The following is a 20,668-nucleotide window of genomic DNA, read 5'->3' on the forward strand; positions in this document are numbered from 1 at the left end:
AGGATCCAGGCCAGAGAAACACATGTACATGTAATGTTGGATGACAGACATTGAGATGGGATTTTTATTTCCCCCAGAATTGTTCTGACCATGAATTTTTTTAAACAGATCATTGCTTGCAAAATTAATATTTTCAAGAGAAGCAGCTTGCATAAACTTGCAGAACCGCCGCTTCATCCCCTCTTTTGGATAAAAAGGAGGAGCATGTAAAGGAGGTCCTGTTTCATTCAGCCTGCATGAACTTAGAATTATCATGTTGGAGGTGGAGTTCCGAAGCATTTACTCATCATAGAGGGACATGTCAGATGCATTTTTCCATCAGAATATGATGTGTTTTTACCATTGTAGGGATGCAGATCAAAGGGAAATAATATGTCCTGGGACATATCAAATGTTTGTGAAGTTCCTCCCCTTTGTTCTGGCTTGAATGTTGGTTCAGTGCATGCCCATACTTAGTTCTGATAATATATGGCTTGAAACTGCAATATCTTCATCTGTAGTGTGTTTCTTTGATGCCTGGATATCCCTCCTCTGTTCTTTTTTTTTCTAATAATGATTTACACAAAATGGATCCATTTAGTTCTGGTTTCCTTAAAATAGCATACAGAACTTCCAGAAAAACTGACTCATAGTATTCTCTAACATCATCTAAGGAACCTTTGTAGATTGTTTGATTTACCTTTTTAACTTTGAAACCTAGCACATTTTTTTATCTCTGTTTCTTTTTTTTTTTTTTTTTTAAACCTTGGCTTATTTTTACTGTACGAAAAATTCCATAGTAGTCTTTTATCAGTGTGATAGTGCTGTGTGTCTGAAATGATTTTTTAAATAACAGCAGTAGTAAAAATAGAAGTATGTTTTGTAAAGTGTCCTGTTATCTGCTAAAAAAAAAAAAAGGGGGGGGGGAGGGGTGGGGGGGGGGGGGGGGTAATCGGTTCCAAAACTTTATGCTATTGGAAACAGTTGGTGTAAAGGTTGAAACTTCTTGTTTTGTTTGTTTGTTGTCTTCCAGTTTCAACTATTATTTATTTATATAGAAGCATTTTAAGAACAATAAAGTCATATAAATTTGAGGGCAGATAATCTTCTTCTTTTTTCTTTTTTTTTTTTCTTTTTTTTTTTGTGTAGGTTTTGGGTTATTGGTTTGTTTGTTTTTTCAAAGATGCAGATAGGAACTAGAATATGTCTAACAATAATGTTAAACCAGTATAATGTTATGACCTTCAGCCTGTACTAGATCACACACATCACTTTCGTGTTGTTTGTTGCATGAAGAGGAAAAAAAGTTCCAGAACAAACAAAAATGTTCAAGATGCATGACTTGTGTCTGTGTCTCAAGAAACCAAAATGAAATCAATGCATGACCTGTCTCTGTATCAACATGTGAACAGCCCTGTGAGAACTAGAAGCATGATACATGCATTTGACTGTGGAAGGTGGCTCACAGCACATGCCTTGTAGGAGGTAGCAGAGATTCCAAACCCACAATCCTGCATGTTGCATGTGTGATGATTCTGCATGAAAGACACATCCCTATCGTCTCTCTTGTCCTCCCCCCTCCCCTTGCACCCCACTCCCACCCCCATCCAGGAATCACAGGAAGAAAGAAACTGTTGGTTGCCAAATTTATCACATAGATCAAAGGGATTGTAAGGTGAATACGTTTTTTTTGTGTGTGTTAAGGACAGGCCATGTTTTGATCTGTGCTATGAATTGACATGAAAAAAGATGGGTATGTGTGGGTATTTATATAAATGTAAAAGACACACGTGCACCACATACGCATGCACACACATTCATGGACTGATACACAATGTCCTGTGGGATAACAGCAGGGACATGCAACCGACACAGAAGAACCGAGGGCCCGTAGTTCTTCTTTTGGCCAGAAGGTGGAGGCACTGGGACAGCCACTTGGCACAGTGCCACGCCTCGAGGAGATGAACCAGTCATGGAACACTCTGCAAAAACAGGTCAGTACCATAGTACCATGTGTATGTGTGTGCATGTGTGTGAGAGGGGAGATGAACCAGTCGTGGAACACTCTGCAAAAACAGGTCAGTACCATAGTACCATGTGTATGTGTGTGAGAGAGAGGAGATGAACCAGTCGTGGAACACTCTGCAAAAACAGGTCAGTACCATAGTACCATGTGTATGTGTGTGCATGTGTGTGAGAGGGGAGATGAACCAGTCGTGGAACACTCTGCAAAAACAGGTCAGTACCATAGTACCATGTGTATGTGTGTGCATGCGTGTGAGAGGGGAGATGAACCAGTCGTGGAACACTCTGCAAAAACAGGTCAGTACCATAGTACCATGTGTATGTATGTGTGCATGCGTGTGAGAGAGAGGAGCTGAACCATTCATGAAACACTGTAACAACATGCTTGCTGGTCTGTTTGTGCATGCATGAGTATATTTAAATGAGTTTGTGTGTGTGGGTGAGGGGGTAGGGCATACATACATGAGTGTGTGTGCGCATATATGCCTATTGTCTTTGTGTGTCAGTGTGTGTGAAAAAGAGGTTAGAATTAGAGGAAGAGTCAGTTATGTGTGTTTGTGTATATGATGCGTGTGTGTGTGTGTGTGTGTGTGTACATGCGTTTGTGAGTGTCTTCTCATCTTTGTGCGCTCTCCTTTTTTAGGGGTGGGTGTAGTATTATGTGTCTGCCCACCATGATGCCAGTCCACATTTCTTATTGAGTCATTGTTAAATCTGGTACACAGGCCTGCTCTGATTTATTCATTCTTTGTTTTCTTTTTCTTTTTCTTTTTTCTTTCTCTCCTGAATTTAGCATGCATCTGTTACTTTATTAATGAAATACAGAATTACTGTTATTGAACAATATAATAAACTTGTAACCCAACAGAAGAATAAACCCCCCGCCCCCCTTACCTACTCCCCCCAACACACACACAAAGATAGGTGAGTTGGTACGAGCCTGTGCGTGACCGTTGCAGTCCTAACTGAATTCTGGGTATTGCAGAGTCTCCTTTTCTGAAAGTGACATGAGTATGTCAGTTATCGTGTATGTCCTCTTTCACTTTATGCTTCCATGAACAGATCTGTTTGTGTGTTGTTTATGACCAACTCTTGGTATGGTCAGGTCATCTTTTGCTCACAGTCAACACAGAGAGACACAGACAGCCACACAGACACACTCAAACACACATACACAGTGATTCTCTCTCTCTCCCTGCACAATTTATGTTATGCATGTATGTATTCATGGTTTATGTGTGTGTTCGTGTTGCTGGTGGTTTGTTTTCATACATAGATATGGAGCATTCAGTTTGTAAAATACACACACACACAAAGATCCAGGTTTAGGTTGATAGTTACCATTATATATTATATCCTGGTTACTGGTACATTAGGTGTGTGCTTGTAATTCACCAGCACTTTTGACCTTTGACCTAATCCAAATACATTGAGTTTTTACTCTAAATAACCTTGTGAACACCCAGTATCTTGTAAACATCCACCTTGTAAACGTCCACTGATTCTTAAGATAAATGAATAAATAAATGGATTTTTTTTTTTTTTTTTCATGAACTGAAGATGATTGAATTTGCTAGGTGTGTAACTCATGTTTCTTTGCAAAGCATTGCGGAATTTGATCTAGAGAAAAAAACAACAACACAGAACGCCAGCATGAGACATTGGTTTGTCATTGAAGACACAAGCAGGGCATGACGTTACTCCGTGACACAGTGTCTCGCTTCAGTGGCAGTTCTGTCCTCACTCCTAGAGCCCTGCCAGTGCTGCATGGTGACACAGAGACAGGGAAGGAGCTCCTGCAGTGGGTATAGTACCCAGGGAACACCCATCCTCAACTTAAAGGCTGAAATTTGTGTGAAGTGGGGGTATGGAACTAACAAGGTACCTTGCAGAAACACCCAGTGATTGAGTATAGGACTGTATTTGGTTTGCAGACATATACTGTACTTCATACCATTTGACGATAAAGTCAGATATATGGGGATATATATATATATATATATATATATATATATATGACAAAAGGTTATGGAATAAGTATTGAGAGGAGAGAAAAAATGCAGGAGTGGTGTGGGGTTTGGAGAAGACAGATAATCTGCAGTACCTGTTTTTGAAGTGTAAGAAAAGGCTCTATTCTTTTCATTGAAAATTGCTCATAATAAAGTATTAATACACTGCAGAAGCTAATTCTGTTATTGGAATTCATGAAACGGTGCAAGCTGTGATCTTATTCTGCCAGCACAAACACGCTTTTTTTTATCTTCAGGTGGCATTCATTTTATTGGCCTGCCCTTAGAAAGGCATTCATAAATCAAATGAGAGATATGAGTTTCACAACTTATATATCATTATGAGGTCACTGGAGCAGAGAGCAAGATATTGCACGGAAGGCTGGCATTTTACTGACATGTGTGATATGCATGTCAGTAAATGTCATATATTTTATATGTGTCCTGTTATTTATGCGTTAGAACTCACTCTTTTCAAGATACAAGATGCAAACTTAAATGACTTTCCGAAGCATAGACAAGTGTTCAAACAAAAAATGTTATTTCTCCTTTAAATCATTGGGGTGGGGGTGGGAGGGGGGTGAACCTGCTGATCAGTTTCACCATAATGTTATTTTCCTGGTGTCAGTAAAACTTCAGAAAAAAAAAGTGTCTGTCAAATTCACTGGGTGTCAAATTTACATTATCACAATAATGACAAAAGAAGATCTGTTCACCAGATCATATAAAGAGATTTATGAAAAGCCAGTGAGTCACTGCACAAAACTCTACTCAGCTAGTCAGAGACACGTTTTCTAGGAAAATTTATGTCTGTGTATATTATACTGTTACTCTGTATTTTTGTTCTCAGTTTGTAACTTCTTTTTGTGCTTGAAAAATGAAGAGCAGTGGCAAAAAGGAAATCAGTTCAGAACATGTGTCTTTTATATTTGTCAGAGCATATATCTGTATCCTGTTAAGTGTTTGTGGCCAAGAATAGATTGTAAGAGCCAATCTTTTCCAAGTGTCTTTGGAAAAGAAAATAATCAAAACGTTTGTTATATTTGCATTTCTGGGTACAAACATTTTATTCTGATGGAGTAACAAGTAGAAATCCAAATTGGATGAACAGTCTCTGTGATCCCAAACTGGTCTTGACATGTCAAGAAAACTAAGAGACTGTTGATAAATCACTGAAAGCAGGTTTCTGTCAATACCTTTGTCTTGTATGAATGTATACTTGCATTCATATACTTGAGTGCACACGCATACATTCCTACACTTACACACACATGCAAATGCACATGCACACACACAGAGATATGTATGCATGTGTATATATATATATGTGTGTGTGTGTGTACACCAACACGCAGAAATATTGCAATAACTGCTCAAATGTCAATCTGAATAATTCACCCTCCCTCTCCCCCCCCCCCTTCTCTCTCTCCCTATCCCTCTCTCTCTCTCTCTCTCTCTCTCTCTTGTGGTGGGGGGAGGATAAGGGATAGGGGTTTTAGTAAGGGGTGGGGTAAAGGGGTAGGGAATGCAAATGCAACCACTTGAAAAAAGAACAAGTGAAGGAGTTACCCAGACTTTGTACTAAAGCCTGTACCTGTCGGACACCCCCACCACGATTTGATGACTGAAGAAGTGGTTCTTCATAGACCCGGGATTAACCCTTTGACTGTTGAAACTTGCTGAAATGAGATCAGTTCGGCACGAGTTTGAATCGCAGTTGTTACCTCCTGCGTGCTTTTAACCCCTTGACTGCCGAACCTTGCTGAAATGATATCTGACATGAGTTTGAATGGCAGTTATTGTTACTTCCTGTGTGTTTTATCGATGGTGTCATTGATTTCGCTAAACACAAAAGTTAATCAGTCCCAAAAGGAAGTTCATATAAAGAACGGTGTCTGACATTGCCATGTGTAAACTTTGTTTTATCTCCGTGAGGCGACAGCCCTTCACTGAGCAGCGTTCAAGTCAGCAGCAGTCAATTAAGCTTCAGTTTCCAAAAGGCATCAAAGTGTGCAGAGTGATCTGTGATTATGTGCCACACCACATCTGCTGTTTAAAAAAAAGAAGGAAAGAAAGGAGCAGTGCCTGATCTATGCACGAACCCAGCACCCAGGTCAGGCCTCGAGAGCCTTCCCAAGGTCTGTTTGATTAAAGTGGTGGAAAGTGGCAGTATGGTTAAGACGCTTCTCTTCCACAACAGTGTCTGTGAGGGTGTGGGTTCGATTCCTGCTCTTGCCATTTCTTTGAAGATTTGACTGGAAAGTCAAACTTAGTGTCTCATCATTCAGATGAGATATTAAAGCAAGGTCATGTTCGCAGCACGCACTTGATGCACTGGAAAAGAACCCATGGCAACAAAAGTGTTGTCCTGGGGCAAAATTTTGTAGAAGAAATCTCATTCTGCTGGGTACACAAATATACATGAATACACTCAAGGCCTGACAAGTACATTGAGCTATGCTGCTGTCAGGCATCAGCCTAGCAGATATGGTGCAGCATATATGGATTTGTCCAAACGCATTGACACCTTTAGAAACTTGAACTGAAGCTGTATAATTAATAAGGAATAAGAAGAAAGTGAAATGATCATTGGAAAAAGAAAAAAGAAGAAAAAGTGTCTTAAAGATTTGTAAAAAAAAAAAAAAAAAAAAAAAAGTGTGTATATATATATATATATATATATAGTAATCAGCTGCAGTCAAGGGGTTAAAAAAAAATTACACTCTGCCAAGCAACGCACTGTACAGTCACCGCCTACCTGCTTGGTTCCCCCCCAACCCCCCACCCCACCCCCTCTTTCACTTCCTACCCCTTCCTCTTTCACTCTACACCCCTCTCCTTTCACTCCCTACCCACCCAGACCCACACCCCCTTTTCACCCCACCCTCACAGTGGCGGCGGCAGTTATAACCATGGCAGTGGTCCGCAGAGCGGCCCCAACTGTGAAGCCGGCCTGGGAAAGTCAGTATCGATCAGATCCGGCCAGAGGAGGGGGAGGCATTGATTGAGTTTGTTTGTTGTTGTTTTTTTAAAAGAAAAAGACAGCGCAGGAAAATAAGAGAGATAGGCGTGGAGTTTTCTACTGCACCTTTCACCTCTACTTTTCTCTTTCTTTTTTTTTCTGTTATTGGTCTCTTGCACATTTCAGTGCAAAGACATTATTGGTGCTCTTATATTTTTAGTCTTTTATTTGAGGTCACTTCGGTAAAGATCAGCATCAAATGTACAGCTTCAGAGTTTATTAATGAATATTTTTTTATTTGTTTATTGAAAAGTTTGGTTGGTTGGTTGTTTTTCTGATAACAGCTGTGCATGGTTGAGGGATTTGTGTGGACTTGTTGGGGAAAGAGTTTAAAACTAGAGGGGTTGTCTGTGCTCTCCATGGCTGGTTCCCATGATCGCTTGGTTCAGTAGGCAGTGGACTGTGAAGGGAGGTAGGTGGGAATGTGTGTGTGTGTCTCTGTGTGTGTTTGTGTGTGTGTGTGTGGTGTGTGGTGCCTCTCTGTTGCTTACTTAGTATTCTGGCTAAAAGTAAGTTTGGGAATGGGTGAGGAGTGAAAGAAAATGATAGCAAGTGAAGGTTGATAGCAGATGCATTTATGTATGTGTGTGTGTGTACATCTGTGTTTGTGTGTGTGTGTGCATCTGTTTGCATGTGAGTACAAGCATGTATGTGTGCGCACATGCATGTATGCGTGCGTGTGTGTGTGTGATTTTCTATATCAGTGGCATCACCTGCTTTGATCAGAGAAAGTTCAACTGAGGCAGATGTTACATTAATTTGTGCATACTTGTTTGCATGTGTGTGTGTGTATGCGCGCACGCAAATTCCAAAGTGTGAACTGTTTTGATCAGGGAAAATTCAGGTCATGCAAGCATTATATGAGTGTACATGCTTGCATGCAGGTGTGTGCATATGTGTGTGTTTGTGTATGGTGTGTGCATGCTCTCTTATATGCTGGTTCATTGTTGCATGCATGAGTGTATGTGAGTGTGTGATTGTGTGTTCATGTGTGAATTATGATGTTGGTATGAACTGTTTTGATAAGGGAAAATTAAGCTTAGGTAGGATTTTTATTGGTGTGTTTTTTTAATCGAAGTGTGCACAAGCTCATACATACATTCATAAATGCATTTCATCTTCCTTGATGCCTGCAACTTCATGCTTATATGTGTTTGTGTAAGTTCACAAGAGAAAGCCAATGAACAGAAAATGAACACAAAATATTCAGATTTTTTTTTTTCATTTTTATTTATATTTTATTTAGTTATTTAAGTTTAGTTTTTGTTGTTGCTGGCATTATCATGTATAAAGTGGAAAGAAGTGTATGGTGAGAATTGTAGGCAGTTTCTGTTGTGGCTGCTTTGATTGTTGGCCATTTGTATTCATTCCTGTGCATTTATGGTGCATTTATTGCTCTCCATTGCCAGGAATGGCTGGCTTCTGCCAGTACACCTGCTAGACGCTGCTGGTTTTTTCTTTTCTTTTTTTTAAACAGTCACAGACATGAGCACATGCTTGCTTGTATGTGAGCATGCACAAGTTCTGCACATGTGAACACACACAAATAATTTCAAAGCACTAAGAAATAGTCACATGCACTCACATGCATTCATGCACACACACACGCGTGCACAGGTGCACACATGCACACACACACACACACACACACACACACAGGCCACAGGCCACATTTCCTGTACCTGTTCATCACATCACCAGCCCCCTTCCAATTTCCTGCCTCTCCTCCACCCTCTATTTTTTGTTGTTTTTTCGTCATTGTCTGATGTCACTCTTAGTTAAATGACATAAAATCAATGAACGACGAAAACAAACTTATATACTTGTAGATTCAGACATGCACAGGCATTAACAGTCATGTACATACTCACTCTCACACACACACATTTTCACAGACACACATCCTCACATCACACGCTCGCGCACACACACACACACATACAAGTATGTACACACACACACACACACACACACACACACACACACACACACACACACACACACACACACACACACACACACACACACACACGCACGCACGCACGCATGCACGCACAGTGTCCAAAACCACTTCCCTTTCCCTCACCACAAACCCCAAGCCCCCCCCCCCCCCCATCCCCCATTCCCCCACCCCCAACAGTGGAGTGACTGAGCCCTACAGTTGATAGTGATAGCATGCCTGGTGTGTGACAGGTGCACAAACCTGACCACAAGCCCTCATGCATACCTGTGGCCCTGGTGTGGGGATTACAGCACCATTCAAAACACCATTTATCTTTCGTCTGTCGATTTGGCTTGTTCAGGGAGCAGAGTAATTAAAGAGATGTTGTGTGAGGGTGTGTGAGGGGCAGTCAGTGAACGTTATCAGGTCGCAGTAGGCAGGTAGGCAAACAGTGACGTTTACCAGCTCTGCCTACTTTTTGCTGCTTTCGCTTGGCATGGAAATTAGCACAGCAGATACATGTCTGTGCTTGTTTTGTCACTGCCCTCCCTTCCTCAGACTTTAACCCCCTGACTGCTGAACCATGCTGTAATGAGATCAGCGTGACATGAGTTTGAAAGGCAGTTACTACATTTTTGTGTTGTTGTCAGTGGTGTGGTTCATTTTGCTGACCCAAAGCAATGCAGTTCCCAAGAGGAAGAAGTCAGAATACAGAATGATGACGGACGTCCTGACCTGTCAGCTCCATTTCATTTCAGTGAGGTATCAGCTCTTTGCTTCAGCAGCAACAGTCAAGGGGTTAAACCTCCTGAAGTCTTGAAGAAAACTTGGCTGGGCCGATGGTTGTGAGTTTTTCTTTTCATACCTGGGCCCCATGGCATGAAAGAGACAGAGGTGTCACAGGCTTAGGTTTTTTAACCAGCAAAATTCCAGGGGTGTTTATGTGTTTGGGAAGAACACACAGAAAGAGTTCTGGTGGCGGATTCCGTATTCTTTACCAACAGTAGTGGCAGCACTGTTTGTTGTGACAGATGATTTGTGAATGTGTGGATAGTGAAAATGAGACAGTGACTGGAGATTTCAAGGACGTGTGTGTGTGTGTGTGAAAGAGTGAGTGTGAGTGTGTGGTGTTGTGTTTGCCTCTGTTGTGTCTGTGTTGTGTTTTTGTGTGTACTTTGTGTGTGTGTTTGTATTGTGTGAGTGTATGTCTGTGTGAGTGTGCGTGGAGTGGTGTCAGTTGGCATGAGTTGCCGGTCTGAGGCAATGTCTGTGTCATTCATTGTCATTTATTGTGGGAACGTGCTGGGTGAATAGGTTTGTGGCTCGGCATTTGTCATTGTTGGCTTCGGTGTACTGTTGTTGTTGTTGTTGTTGTTTCTTTGGATCGAAATAAGATTGATGAATGCGCTGCACAGGAAAAGAAACTAATCTATTGAAGATTAAATCTTTATTATCAAGAGAAATATTTACCCCCTTGGGGTGTCGTACATTTATGTGAATATCTCTGTTTGTCTGTTTGGCAGGCTGTCTGCCTGTCTTGTCTCTCTCTTTCTGTCTCTGTCTGTCTGTCTGTCTCTCTCTCTGGAATTATTAATAATTATTATATGAAATATATGTACTCTGTTTCCTGTGTACTGTCCAAACCTTTGAGACGAACGACTGGAAAAAAGACACAATACCCCCCTGCCACATGCACTTTTTAAATTAATGACCAAATACCAAAGTGCCATTGATCCCTTAGTAGTTTATTTTGCTTCAGTTATGTTTTCCCTTTCTGTTCCATTTTATCTGTTTTGCACCATTTTTGTTCAGATTTGTACCTGTGATGTCACTAGAGCTTTACAGCTGATGACATTAATTATTTCAGTGTTCAGTGTTCTCTTCCTCTTTGATAGGTATATGAACGTGTGTAATTGCAACTTTTGTATATTCAAATGTGAATGGATATATGTGGAAACACATCTCCTCTTGTCCACCACCATTCTTTTCCCATCTATTTACTTTCTTTTTTCATCTTCCTCTTCCTCCTCCTCCTCCACCTCCTCCTCCTCTTCTTCTTCTTTGTGTGTGTGTGTTTATGTTTATGAGTGTGTGTTGTCTTGTCCAAAAGATTAACAACCAGACCACCACCATTCAAGGTTTAGGTGAGGGTGGCAAAATATTGGTCTCCGAAAATGTCAGCTCCCTGAAGGATTCGAACCTAGGACCTCAGATCTGTGTCTTGTAAGCATGCCTCTGTCAAGCAGTCCACCATAACATTGTTGCTGCATTCTTGGCAAACAGTGTTATGGTTGAGGGCGTTCAGTTGGAACCGCGTATGTTTTCCCCCCTCACGTGAATGTAGTGCTGTAGAGTTAGTTGCAGGTGCACGTTGTATTATGCTGAGTGTTTCAGGTATGGTATTGAACAGCCAGACTACAACACTGGCATACATACACACATTTCATTCAGTGGCAGGGATAGACAGTTGAAGAGAAAAAGGTGTCCCGGCCCCTGTGTGTGTGTTTGATGTCAGTTTGATTGCATGGTTTTTGTGTACACACATTTACCCCCCGTTTCTCCCAGCTAAAGGCAAAATGGGCTAACCAGTAAATCATCTAAATCGCAGCCTCTATATCTGTCCTCTGTCTCCCCTTCTCTCTGCTCTCTCTCTCTCTCTCTCTCTGTCTCTCTCACTTTCTCTCTGAGTCTCTTTCTCTCTTTTAAGAAATGTCATAAGCGGTTTGATAGTTTATATATATATATATATATATATATATATTGTTTGAATGAAAAAACTCTGTTGTATACCTTTTTTTTTAAAGGTGTAGCTTCAACATTCAAAATGGTACACTTCAGTTTGACATACAGAACAAAAAAAAAGGTGCTTTCTGGCATGATCTATAAATATCTACCCATATGTCTATTTCTGTAAATAAGAGAGAGAGTAGACATATTCCCAAATGGCATTCATTATGTGTGTGTGTGTGTGTGTGTTATGTATATGAGAGAGAGGGAGTGTGACACATAGGGAAAGACAGGATAGAGAGGGAAAGACATGACAGAGAGAGAAATAGACCTATTCCTGAATGGCGTTACGTTTGCTGTCAGCGTAAAGCAGCCTTTGGTGATTCACGCTACAGTAGTGGGATCATCTGTGAAAGAAATGAAATGAATTCTCTTGCAGAAAAGCGAGGTCTTTACATTTCAAGTAAGTTGACAGCCAAGGGGAGAGGCGAGGGTGGGAAACTTGATTGTGCTAAATTTACTGCCTTGAGGGCCAAGAATGTACAGCAGGGGAGTTAATTTAAGGTGTTGAACGCTGTGAACAAGTTGCCGATGTGAGGGTGGATAATTATTGGTCACAGAATGGAGTGATTGCTGAGGTTGTGAGTTGTTTAATTGTTACTCTTGTCCGTGGGATAGAGTTTGTTTAGCGTTGCTTCCTGTTGTGTGGTGTGAGTGTGTGTGTGTGTCTGTGTGAGCATGTGTGTGTGTGTTTGTGTGTGTGTGTACATGCTGGTGTTAGAATTGCTGCAGTGTGTGTGTGTGTGGGTGGGGGGGGGAGGATGGGATGGGGGGGTGTTAGAATTGCCCCAGATTGTTTTGCTCAGCCTGTTTTCCTTGCGAAATGATCAGTCAAGCGTAGATCTTCGTGGGGTATTGATAGAACTTTTGGTGTGATTTGTAAAGTGATCATGTATTGTGCCTATTCAAAGGACATACTAGCAAGGGTACTTGTTGAACCATGACTCTGTGTGTTCAAGTGGTTTTTTTTGTTTTTTTTTAATGTAATCCTCTCTCTCTCTCTCTCTCTCTCTCTCTCTCTCTCTCTCTGCTTCACTGTCAGTGTACTGTCTGTTGATTCTCTTTATCACCTTCTTTTCTTTTTTTTCTTAATCTTCTCTTCTCCTGTTCTCTGCTGTCTTGGTCTTAATATTGAGGATTGTTTTTACTGAGAAATACTGAATGTGTCTGCTTTTTTTTTTTTTTTTTTCTTTTTTTTTTTTGTGTTGTTATTTGTTGGTTTTGTTTTGGTTTTTTGTGGGGGTTTTGGTGGAAAGGATTTCTCACTATAAATGTGCAAGCTACTCCTTGGTTGTGCCAAGAAAGTTATCAGTACAAAGTAGTGGATTGCTCACACAGTGCCAGTTACAAAAAAGTCAGGCAGGAATCTGTTGGGGGCAGTGCCCTGGTACTTGTATTGATGATAAACTGAACTTGTCAGTGCATAGTAAGAAAACTATGCTTCAGTTCATAGTGTGACCAAGCTCGCAAGATAGTCCGAGGACAAAACTGTCACACATTGTGAAACAGGCTGGAACAACAGCAGGTCTTCAGAAATCATTGTTTCTTTGCAGCCTGTATCAACAGGCAATCAGTGAAATGCAGAGCTTCATATATTTCTGACACCTCAGAAGACCCACCATACAGTTCTGAGTTTGTCTTTTTTTCTGTAGACAACCATTCAGTTCTGAGTTTGTGACTCGTTTTCTATAGACATCCCTTCAGTTCTGAGTTTGTGACTCTTTTTCTGTAGACATCCCTCCATTTCTGAGTTTGTGACTCTTTTTCTGTAGACATCCCTTCAGTTCTGAGTTTGTGACTCTTTTTCTGTAGACATCCCTTCAGTTCTGAGTTTGTGACTCTTTTTCTGTAGACATCCCTTCAGTTCTGAGTTTGTGACTCTTTTTCTATAGACATCCCTACAGTTCTGAGTTTGTGACTCTTTTTCTGTAGACATCCCTTCAATTCTGAGTTTATGACTCTTTTTCTGTAGACATCCCTCCATTTCTGAGTTTGTGACTCTTTTTCTGTAGACATCCCTTCAATTCTGAGTTTATGACTCTTTTTCTGTAGACATCCCTCCATTTCTGAGTTTGTGACTCTTTTTCTGTAGACATCCCTCCATTTCTGAGTTTGTGACTCTTTTTCTGTAGACATCCCTCCATTTCTGAGTTTGTGACTCTTTTTCTATTGACATCCCTTCAGTTCTGAGTTTGTGACTCTTTTTCTGTAGACATCCCTCCATTTCTGAGTTTGTGACTCTTTTTCTGTAGACATCCCTTCAGTTCTGAGTTTGTGACTCTTTTTCTGTAGACATCCCTTCAATTCTGAGTTTATGACTCTTTTTCTGTAGACATCCCTTCAGTTCTGAGTTTGTGACTCTTTTTCTATAGACATCCCTCCATTTCTGAGTTTGTGACTCTTTTTCTGTAGACATCCCTCCATTTCTGAGTTTGTGACTCTTTTTCTGTAGACATCCCTTCAGTTCTGAGTTTGTGACTCTTTTTCTGTAGACATCCCTTCAATTCTGAGTTTATGACTCTTTTTCTGTAGACATCCCTTCAGTTCTGAGTTTGTGACTCTTTTTCTGTAGACATCCCTTCAGTTCTGAGTTTGTGACTCTTTTTCTGTAGACATCCCTTCAGTTCTGAGTTTGTGACTCTTTTTCTGTAGACAAGTTAAGTTTTAAGTTCATGACTATTTTAAACTGCAGACAATACAGAGTGCCAGAGGGATAGAAAAAAATATACAGAAAGAATTTGTTGTTCCTTGTTTCTTTTCTGTGGTTCCTGATTGGTACGTTTCTTTCTCTGAACACTTTTAAAAATTAAACAAACAAAAAAACCCACCAATACTTTGTTTCTGAAGGCGTGTGATTATTTGAATGTGACTGACAGTCTAATACTTTACACTCTCTCTCTCTCTCACACACACACACACACACACACACACACACACACACACACATGAACAAACATGAAAGAATTGGAAGAAGTGTGGTATTGTATAAGTATCTGTCTGTCTATCAATTGTGTGTATGTATCAGTCTTGAAATGGACTGTGATGATGCTTGCGATCATTTTCTATCTTTCCATGTGTCTGTCACTCAGTTAGCAAGCTGTGTATTGCATTGTATTGTGTCATATTGTATTGTATTACTCTTTTGTCACAACATATTTCTCTGTGTAAAATTCAGGCTGCTCTCCCAAGGGAGAGGTTGTCGCTACACTGAGAGCACCACCCTTTTTTTCTTTTTTTTTTCTGTTTGCAGTTTTATTTGTTTTCCTATCGAAGTGGATTTTTCTCCAAAATTTTGCCAGGGACAACCCTTTTGTTGCAGTGTTTTTTTGGGTTTTAAAAAAAAATTTTTTTTTACATGTGCTGAGTATATACTGCACACAGGACCCTGGTTTATCATTTCATCCAACTGACTAGCATCCAGACCACCACTCAAGGTCTAGTGGAGAGGGAGAAAGTACTGGCGACTGTGGGATTCGAACCAGTGCGCTCAGATTTCTCGCTTCTTAGGCAGACGCTTCACCACTAGAAGTACACTCCACTGTGTGCATGTTTTTGTCCTGAAATGGACTGTGACGATCCTTTTGATCCCGTTTTTTTTTGTTTTTTTATTGCTGCCCCATCATCTGCACCGTTTGATTGGCATTACTCCCAAGCTGCTCATACCGAGTCCCCCTATACACAGCCACACCCATGTTCGTCTGTCGCAGTCCCAGTGGCCTTACAATTGCTCTCTGACTGTGTTCCTAGGTGTCGGCGAAGGAGAAAGAACTGCAGGTGGCGCTTCAGAAGCAGGAGCAGTACCAGCAGGCTGTGCAGGAAGTGACGGCCAAAATGGAGCGTGCTCAGATCAGCCTCAGTCGCTCCCCGGCCTCTGCCGCTGCTAACGTCGACAGTCAGATGAAGGACTTCAAGGTCAGTCTGCACACTGTGTGTGTGTGCAGGGGGAAGGGGAGTGTACAGTTTCTGTGATGTGGTAAATGTATTTGTGTTTGAGAGATGTGTGTGTGAAAGTCAAACTTTTATTTTAAGATGGTCAGTTGAATAAACGGTTGTTTTGTTGTTGTTTTTTTGTTTTTGTTTTTTTTTGTTGTTGTTTTTGACATTGGGACTCCCTGTGTAGGATGATTTCTGACCTTGGACATGATTGACTGTGTGTGCATGTATGTGTATGTGTGTGTGTGTGTGTGTCAAATTCAAAATTTTGTTTGAAGGTGGTAAATTGAATAAACAACAGTTGCTTTCTTTTTCTCTCAGGGTTGGTGGGTTTTTTTGTTTTGTTTTTTGTTTTTTTTTGGTTTTTTTTTACATCAGGACTCCATGTATTGGATAATTTCTGACCTGGGACACAGCGACTCTGTGTCTGTCTGTGTCAAATTCAAAATTTAATTTAAAATTGAATAAACAACAACTGCTTTCTTGGGGTTTTTTTCCACTTCAACTCCGTGTATAATTTCTGACCTGCGACATGTCAACTCTGTGTGCGTGCGTGCTTGCGTGCATGTGCAGGACTCGCTTTCGGAGCTGGAGTCGATCAAGGAGGACATGGCGGTGGTGCGGGAGCGGGGCAGGCAGATGATAGAGGTGTCTGACGCGGAGGGCGGCAAGGCCATGCAGGCCACCCTCACCATGCTCAGCGACAGACTCACCAACCTCCAGTCCCTCGCCGACCAGAAGGGAAAACACCTGCAGGTATATAGATATGTACAAGGAGGGGTGGGTGGGTTGGGAGGAGGGGAGGAGGTTGGGGGGGGGGGGGGGGGGGATGGATGGCAGAGGAATTCCTTGAGAACAAGGGTACAGGTGTGATTGATTGTTGGGTGAGGGAGGTGCTTGTGTGGTTTGTGGTGGCGTGCATGGACTGTATTGTAATGTATTACTGTTTTGTTTTTTTTTGTTTTGTGTTGTTTTTGTTTGTTTTCTTCTTCTTCTTCTTCTTCTTCTTCTTCTTCTTCTTCTTCTTCGTGGGCTGCGACTTCCACATTCATGCATATACATGAATGGGATTTCATGTGCGTGACTGATTTTACCTCCCCATTTAGGTAATCATACTGGGGTTTTGTTGTTTTTTCTTTGTTTCTCTCAAAAAAAAAAAAAAAAAGCATTTACTATTTACCATTTCAATAGCAGTCATATACCATTTTCAGGGAGAGGGAGAGGTTTGTGAGGTGGAACACTGTTATAGAGGAAACCATGGACATTATTAAAAGGGAAACCATATGCACTGTTACAAGGGAAACCATAGACACTGATAACCATGGACACTGTTACAAGGGAAACCACAGACACTGGGACAGGGGAAACCATAGACACTCTTAAGCATGGACACTGTTACAAGGGAAACCATGGACACTGGGACAGGGGAAACCATAGACACTGGTAACCGTGGACACTGTTACAAGGGAAACCACAGTCACTGGGACAGGGGAAACCATAGACACTGTTAACCATGGACACTGTTACAAGGGAAACCATGGACACTGGGACAGGGGAAACCATAGACACTGTTAACCATGGACACTGTTACAGGGAAACCACAGACACTGGGACAGGGGAAACGATAGACACTGGTAACCATGGACACTGTTACAAGGGAAACCACAGACACTGGGACAGGGGAAACCATAGACACTCTTAAGCATGGACACTGTTACAAGGGAAACCACAGACACTGGGACAGGGGAAACCATAGACACTCTTAAGCATGGACACTGTTACAAGGGAAACCACAGACACTGGGACAGGGGAAACCATAGACTGTTAACCGTGGACACTGTTACAAGGGAAACCATGGACACTCTTAAGCATGGACACTGTTACAAGGGAAACCACAGACACTGGGACAGGGGAAACCATAGACACTCTTAAGCATGGACACTGTTACAAGGGAAACCACAGACACTGGGACAGGGGAAACCATAGACACTGTTAACCATGGACACTGTTACAAGGGAAACCATGGACACTGGGACAGGGAAAACCATAGACACTGTTAACCATGGACACTGTTACAAGGGAAACCACAGACACTGGGACAGGGGAAACCATAGACACTGGTAACCATGGACACTGTTACAAGGGAAACCACAGACACTGGGACAGGGGAAACCATAGACACTGGTAACCATGGACACTGTTACAAGGGAAACCATGGACACTGGGACAGGGGAAACCATAGATACTGTTAACCATGGACACTGTTACAAGGGAAACCACAGTCACTGGGACAGGGGAAACCATAGATACTGATAACCATGGACTCTGTTACAAGGGAAACCACAGACACTGGGACAAGGGAAACCATAGACACTGGTAACCATGGACACTGTTACAAGGGAAACCACGGACACTGGGACAGGGGAAACCATAGACACTGGGACAGGGGAAACCATTGACACTGGGACAGGGGAAACCACGGACACTATAACACACCATGACTGGTGCTCTGTGTGCAGGTTGCTGTGAAGGACAGGAAGAAGCATGAGGTGGACCTGACAGCCTACAAGAAACGGGTGACGGACCTGGAGAGCTGGCTGGGGGAGATGAAGGTGCGGCACGCCACCACCCCCCTCCCCACAGACAACCCCTCAGCCATCCAGCACCAGCTGCAGGACAACAAGGTGAACAAAGGATTGCTTCTTTGTCAGCAGTTTGTGCGTGTCTGTGTGTGTGGGTGTTTCTTTCCCTCTGGTATTCTTGGTCATCTTGCAGTGTGTGTGTGTGTGTGTGTGTTTCTTTCTTTCTTTCTTTCTGGTATTCTTGGTCATCTTGCAGTGTGTGTGTGTGTGTGTGTGTGTGTTTGTTTCTTTCTTTCTTTCTTTCTGGTATTCTTGGTCATCTTGCAGTGTGTGTGTGTGTGTGTGTGTGTGTGTGTGTGTGTGTGTGTGTTTCTTTCTTTCTTTCTGGTATTCTTGGTCATCTTGCAGTGTGTGTGTGTGTGTGTGTGTGTTCATATGTGTGTGTGTATATCAACATGTTCTTGCATTCACACACACACACACACACACACACACACACATTTGCATACATGTGCTATACGCACACACTCAAACACTCTTTAAAGCACACATATTCAGGGTTTACATTTGGATACATGCACTCTCACACACACACATTCATACACACTCTCTCTCTTTCACACACATATGTACTCTCTATCTCTCTCTCTCACACACACACACACACACACACAGAGTCTCTCTTTTACACACACACACACACACACACACACACACACACACACACACACACACCCTAACTCAACACCAGCACCCATCACTGTACCGTATCCGCAGGAGCTGCAAGAAGATCTCAACGCCAGACTCCAACAAATCTCGGACCTGGCAGTGCAGTGCGACAGCCTGTGCGAGATGGAGACGCCCTCGGAGGCGGACAAGCTTCGCAAGCAGCTCTCCGGCCTGCACTCCCGGCTGGGTGACTTCAAGTTGGCCACCATCGACAAGGAGACCAGCCTGCGAGGGGCACTGAAGGACTCGGAGAAGCGTCAGAAGGAGATGGACGACTACGAGAGCCGGGTGACCAAGCTGCAGCAGTGGATGAGCGACACCAAGCAGATGACGCTGCCTGCGGACTCTTCCACCACCGCCTTTTCCTCTCGCTCCCTGCCTGACCGCTCCCAGCTGCACCAGGTGAGGGGGGCTTTCAACTTCTGTAGGGTTTGTGGACTGTGTGGAAAGAAAGATCAATAAAAAAAAAAATAAAAAAAAAGATCATCATAGAGAAAGAATGGCTTTTTGTTTGATTGACAGTGTGCAGTATTTTAAAACATATTTTCAAACAATTTTTTAAACAAAAATGTAATAAAATAATACTTTGTGGTTTATGCAGTATTTTGTTTGGAAATATTGCAGTACAAGAACAATGAATATAACAGGACAACACTAAAATGCTTGTGGCTGAAGCCAGTGCTAACTGGAATCACAAAGAGAAGGTGAAAGGGCCAAATGAAGAAGTAATGTTCTGGTGATTCATTTCTATGGCCTTATAGTTCTGTGCCTTTGTGAAATGATGAGAAATCAGTATTTTGGTAATTTGATACATGACTGTAATTTTTCTGACCATTTTCTCGGTGCTGATAGTCTGTCATAATGGGGAATTAATCTCTTCTGGAATAAGTGCTTAGTGAATTAACATTCTGTTGTGATGGGTGCCACTGCCATGAATTTGACTTTTAATCTGATGGTCCTGGGTTCAAATCCTGTTGACCACGCCTAGTGGATTAAAGATGGAAAATTTTCCCAGGTCAACAGATGCACAGGTTTGCTGTTGCCTCAACAACCTTTGTGTGTATTGTACATGCAGTTCATATTTGCATGTTAAAGATCCATGTCAACATTTGGTTGGTTACAGAAACAAGAACGTACTCGGCATGCACTGACCTGAAACAGGGTATGGCTGCCTATATGGTGGGGTTTAAAATGGTCACACACATAAAAGTCCGCTCATGGACAGGTCATTGTGGGACTTGCTGCTCACAAGTACAAAAGAAGATGTCAGTAAATTGGCACTGTGGGTAAAACCCTTGACTGCTGCTGATGAGGATGCTTATCAGTGAATGTTGTCATCTCACAATGATAAAGTTGACCTTACAGGTCAGAATGTCAGTCTCCACTCTATTTGGATTTCTTATTTGGACTGCATTACTATAGTTCAGCAACAGTCTCCACTCTCTATTTGGATTTCTTATTTGGACTGCATTACTATAGTTCAGCAACAGTCTCCACTCTCTATTTGGATTTCTTATTTGGACTGCATTACTATAGTTCAGCAACAGTCTCCACTCTCTATTTGGATTTCTTATTTGGACTGCATTACTATAGTTCAGCAACAGTCTCCACTCTCTATTTGGATTTCTTATTTGGACTGCATTACTGTAGTTCAGCAACA

At 41.9% G+C, this 20,668-nt stretch overlaps 1 protein-coding gene across 5 annotated transcripts in view; it reads left to right on the plus strand.

Moving 5' to 3' along the window:
• Positions 1 to 20,668, plus strand: part of LOC143295939 (muscle-specific protein 300 kDa-like) — a 341,276-nt gene that overhangs the window by 297,044 nt on the left and 23,564 nt on the right. For all 5 annotated transcript variants that reach the window (XM_076607629.1, XM_076607632.1, XM_076607633.1 and 2 more), the window contains 5 exons: positions 1,833 to 1,973; positions 15,512 to 15,676; positions 16,271 to 16,453; positions 18,217 to 18,381; positions 19,057 to 19,410. In XM_076607629.1, the coding sequence (XP_076463744.1) occupies positions 1,833 to 1,973; positions 15,512 to 15,676; positions 16,271 to 16,453; positions 18,217 to 18,381; positions 19,057 to 19,410 (1,008 nt within the window). The remainder of the gene's footprint in view (positions 1 to 1,832; positions 1,974 to 15,511; positions 15,677 to 16,270; positions 16,454 to 18,216; positions 18,382 to 19,056; positions 19,411 to 20,668) is intronic.

This window comes from Babylonia areolata, chromosome 21 (genome assembly GCF_041734735.1).
Source record: "Babylonia areolata isolate BAREFJ2019XMU chromosome 21, ASM4173473v1, whole genome shotgun sequence".
NCBI classification, from domain to species: domain Eukaryota; kingdom Metazoa; phylum Mollusca; class Gastropoda; order Neogastropoda; family Buccinidae; genus Babylonia; species Babylonia areolata.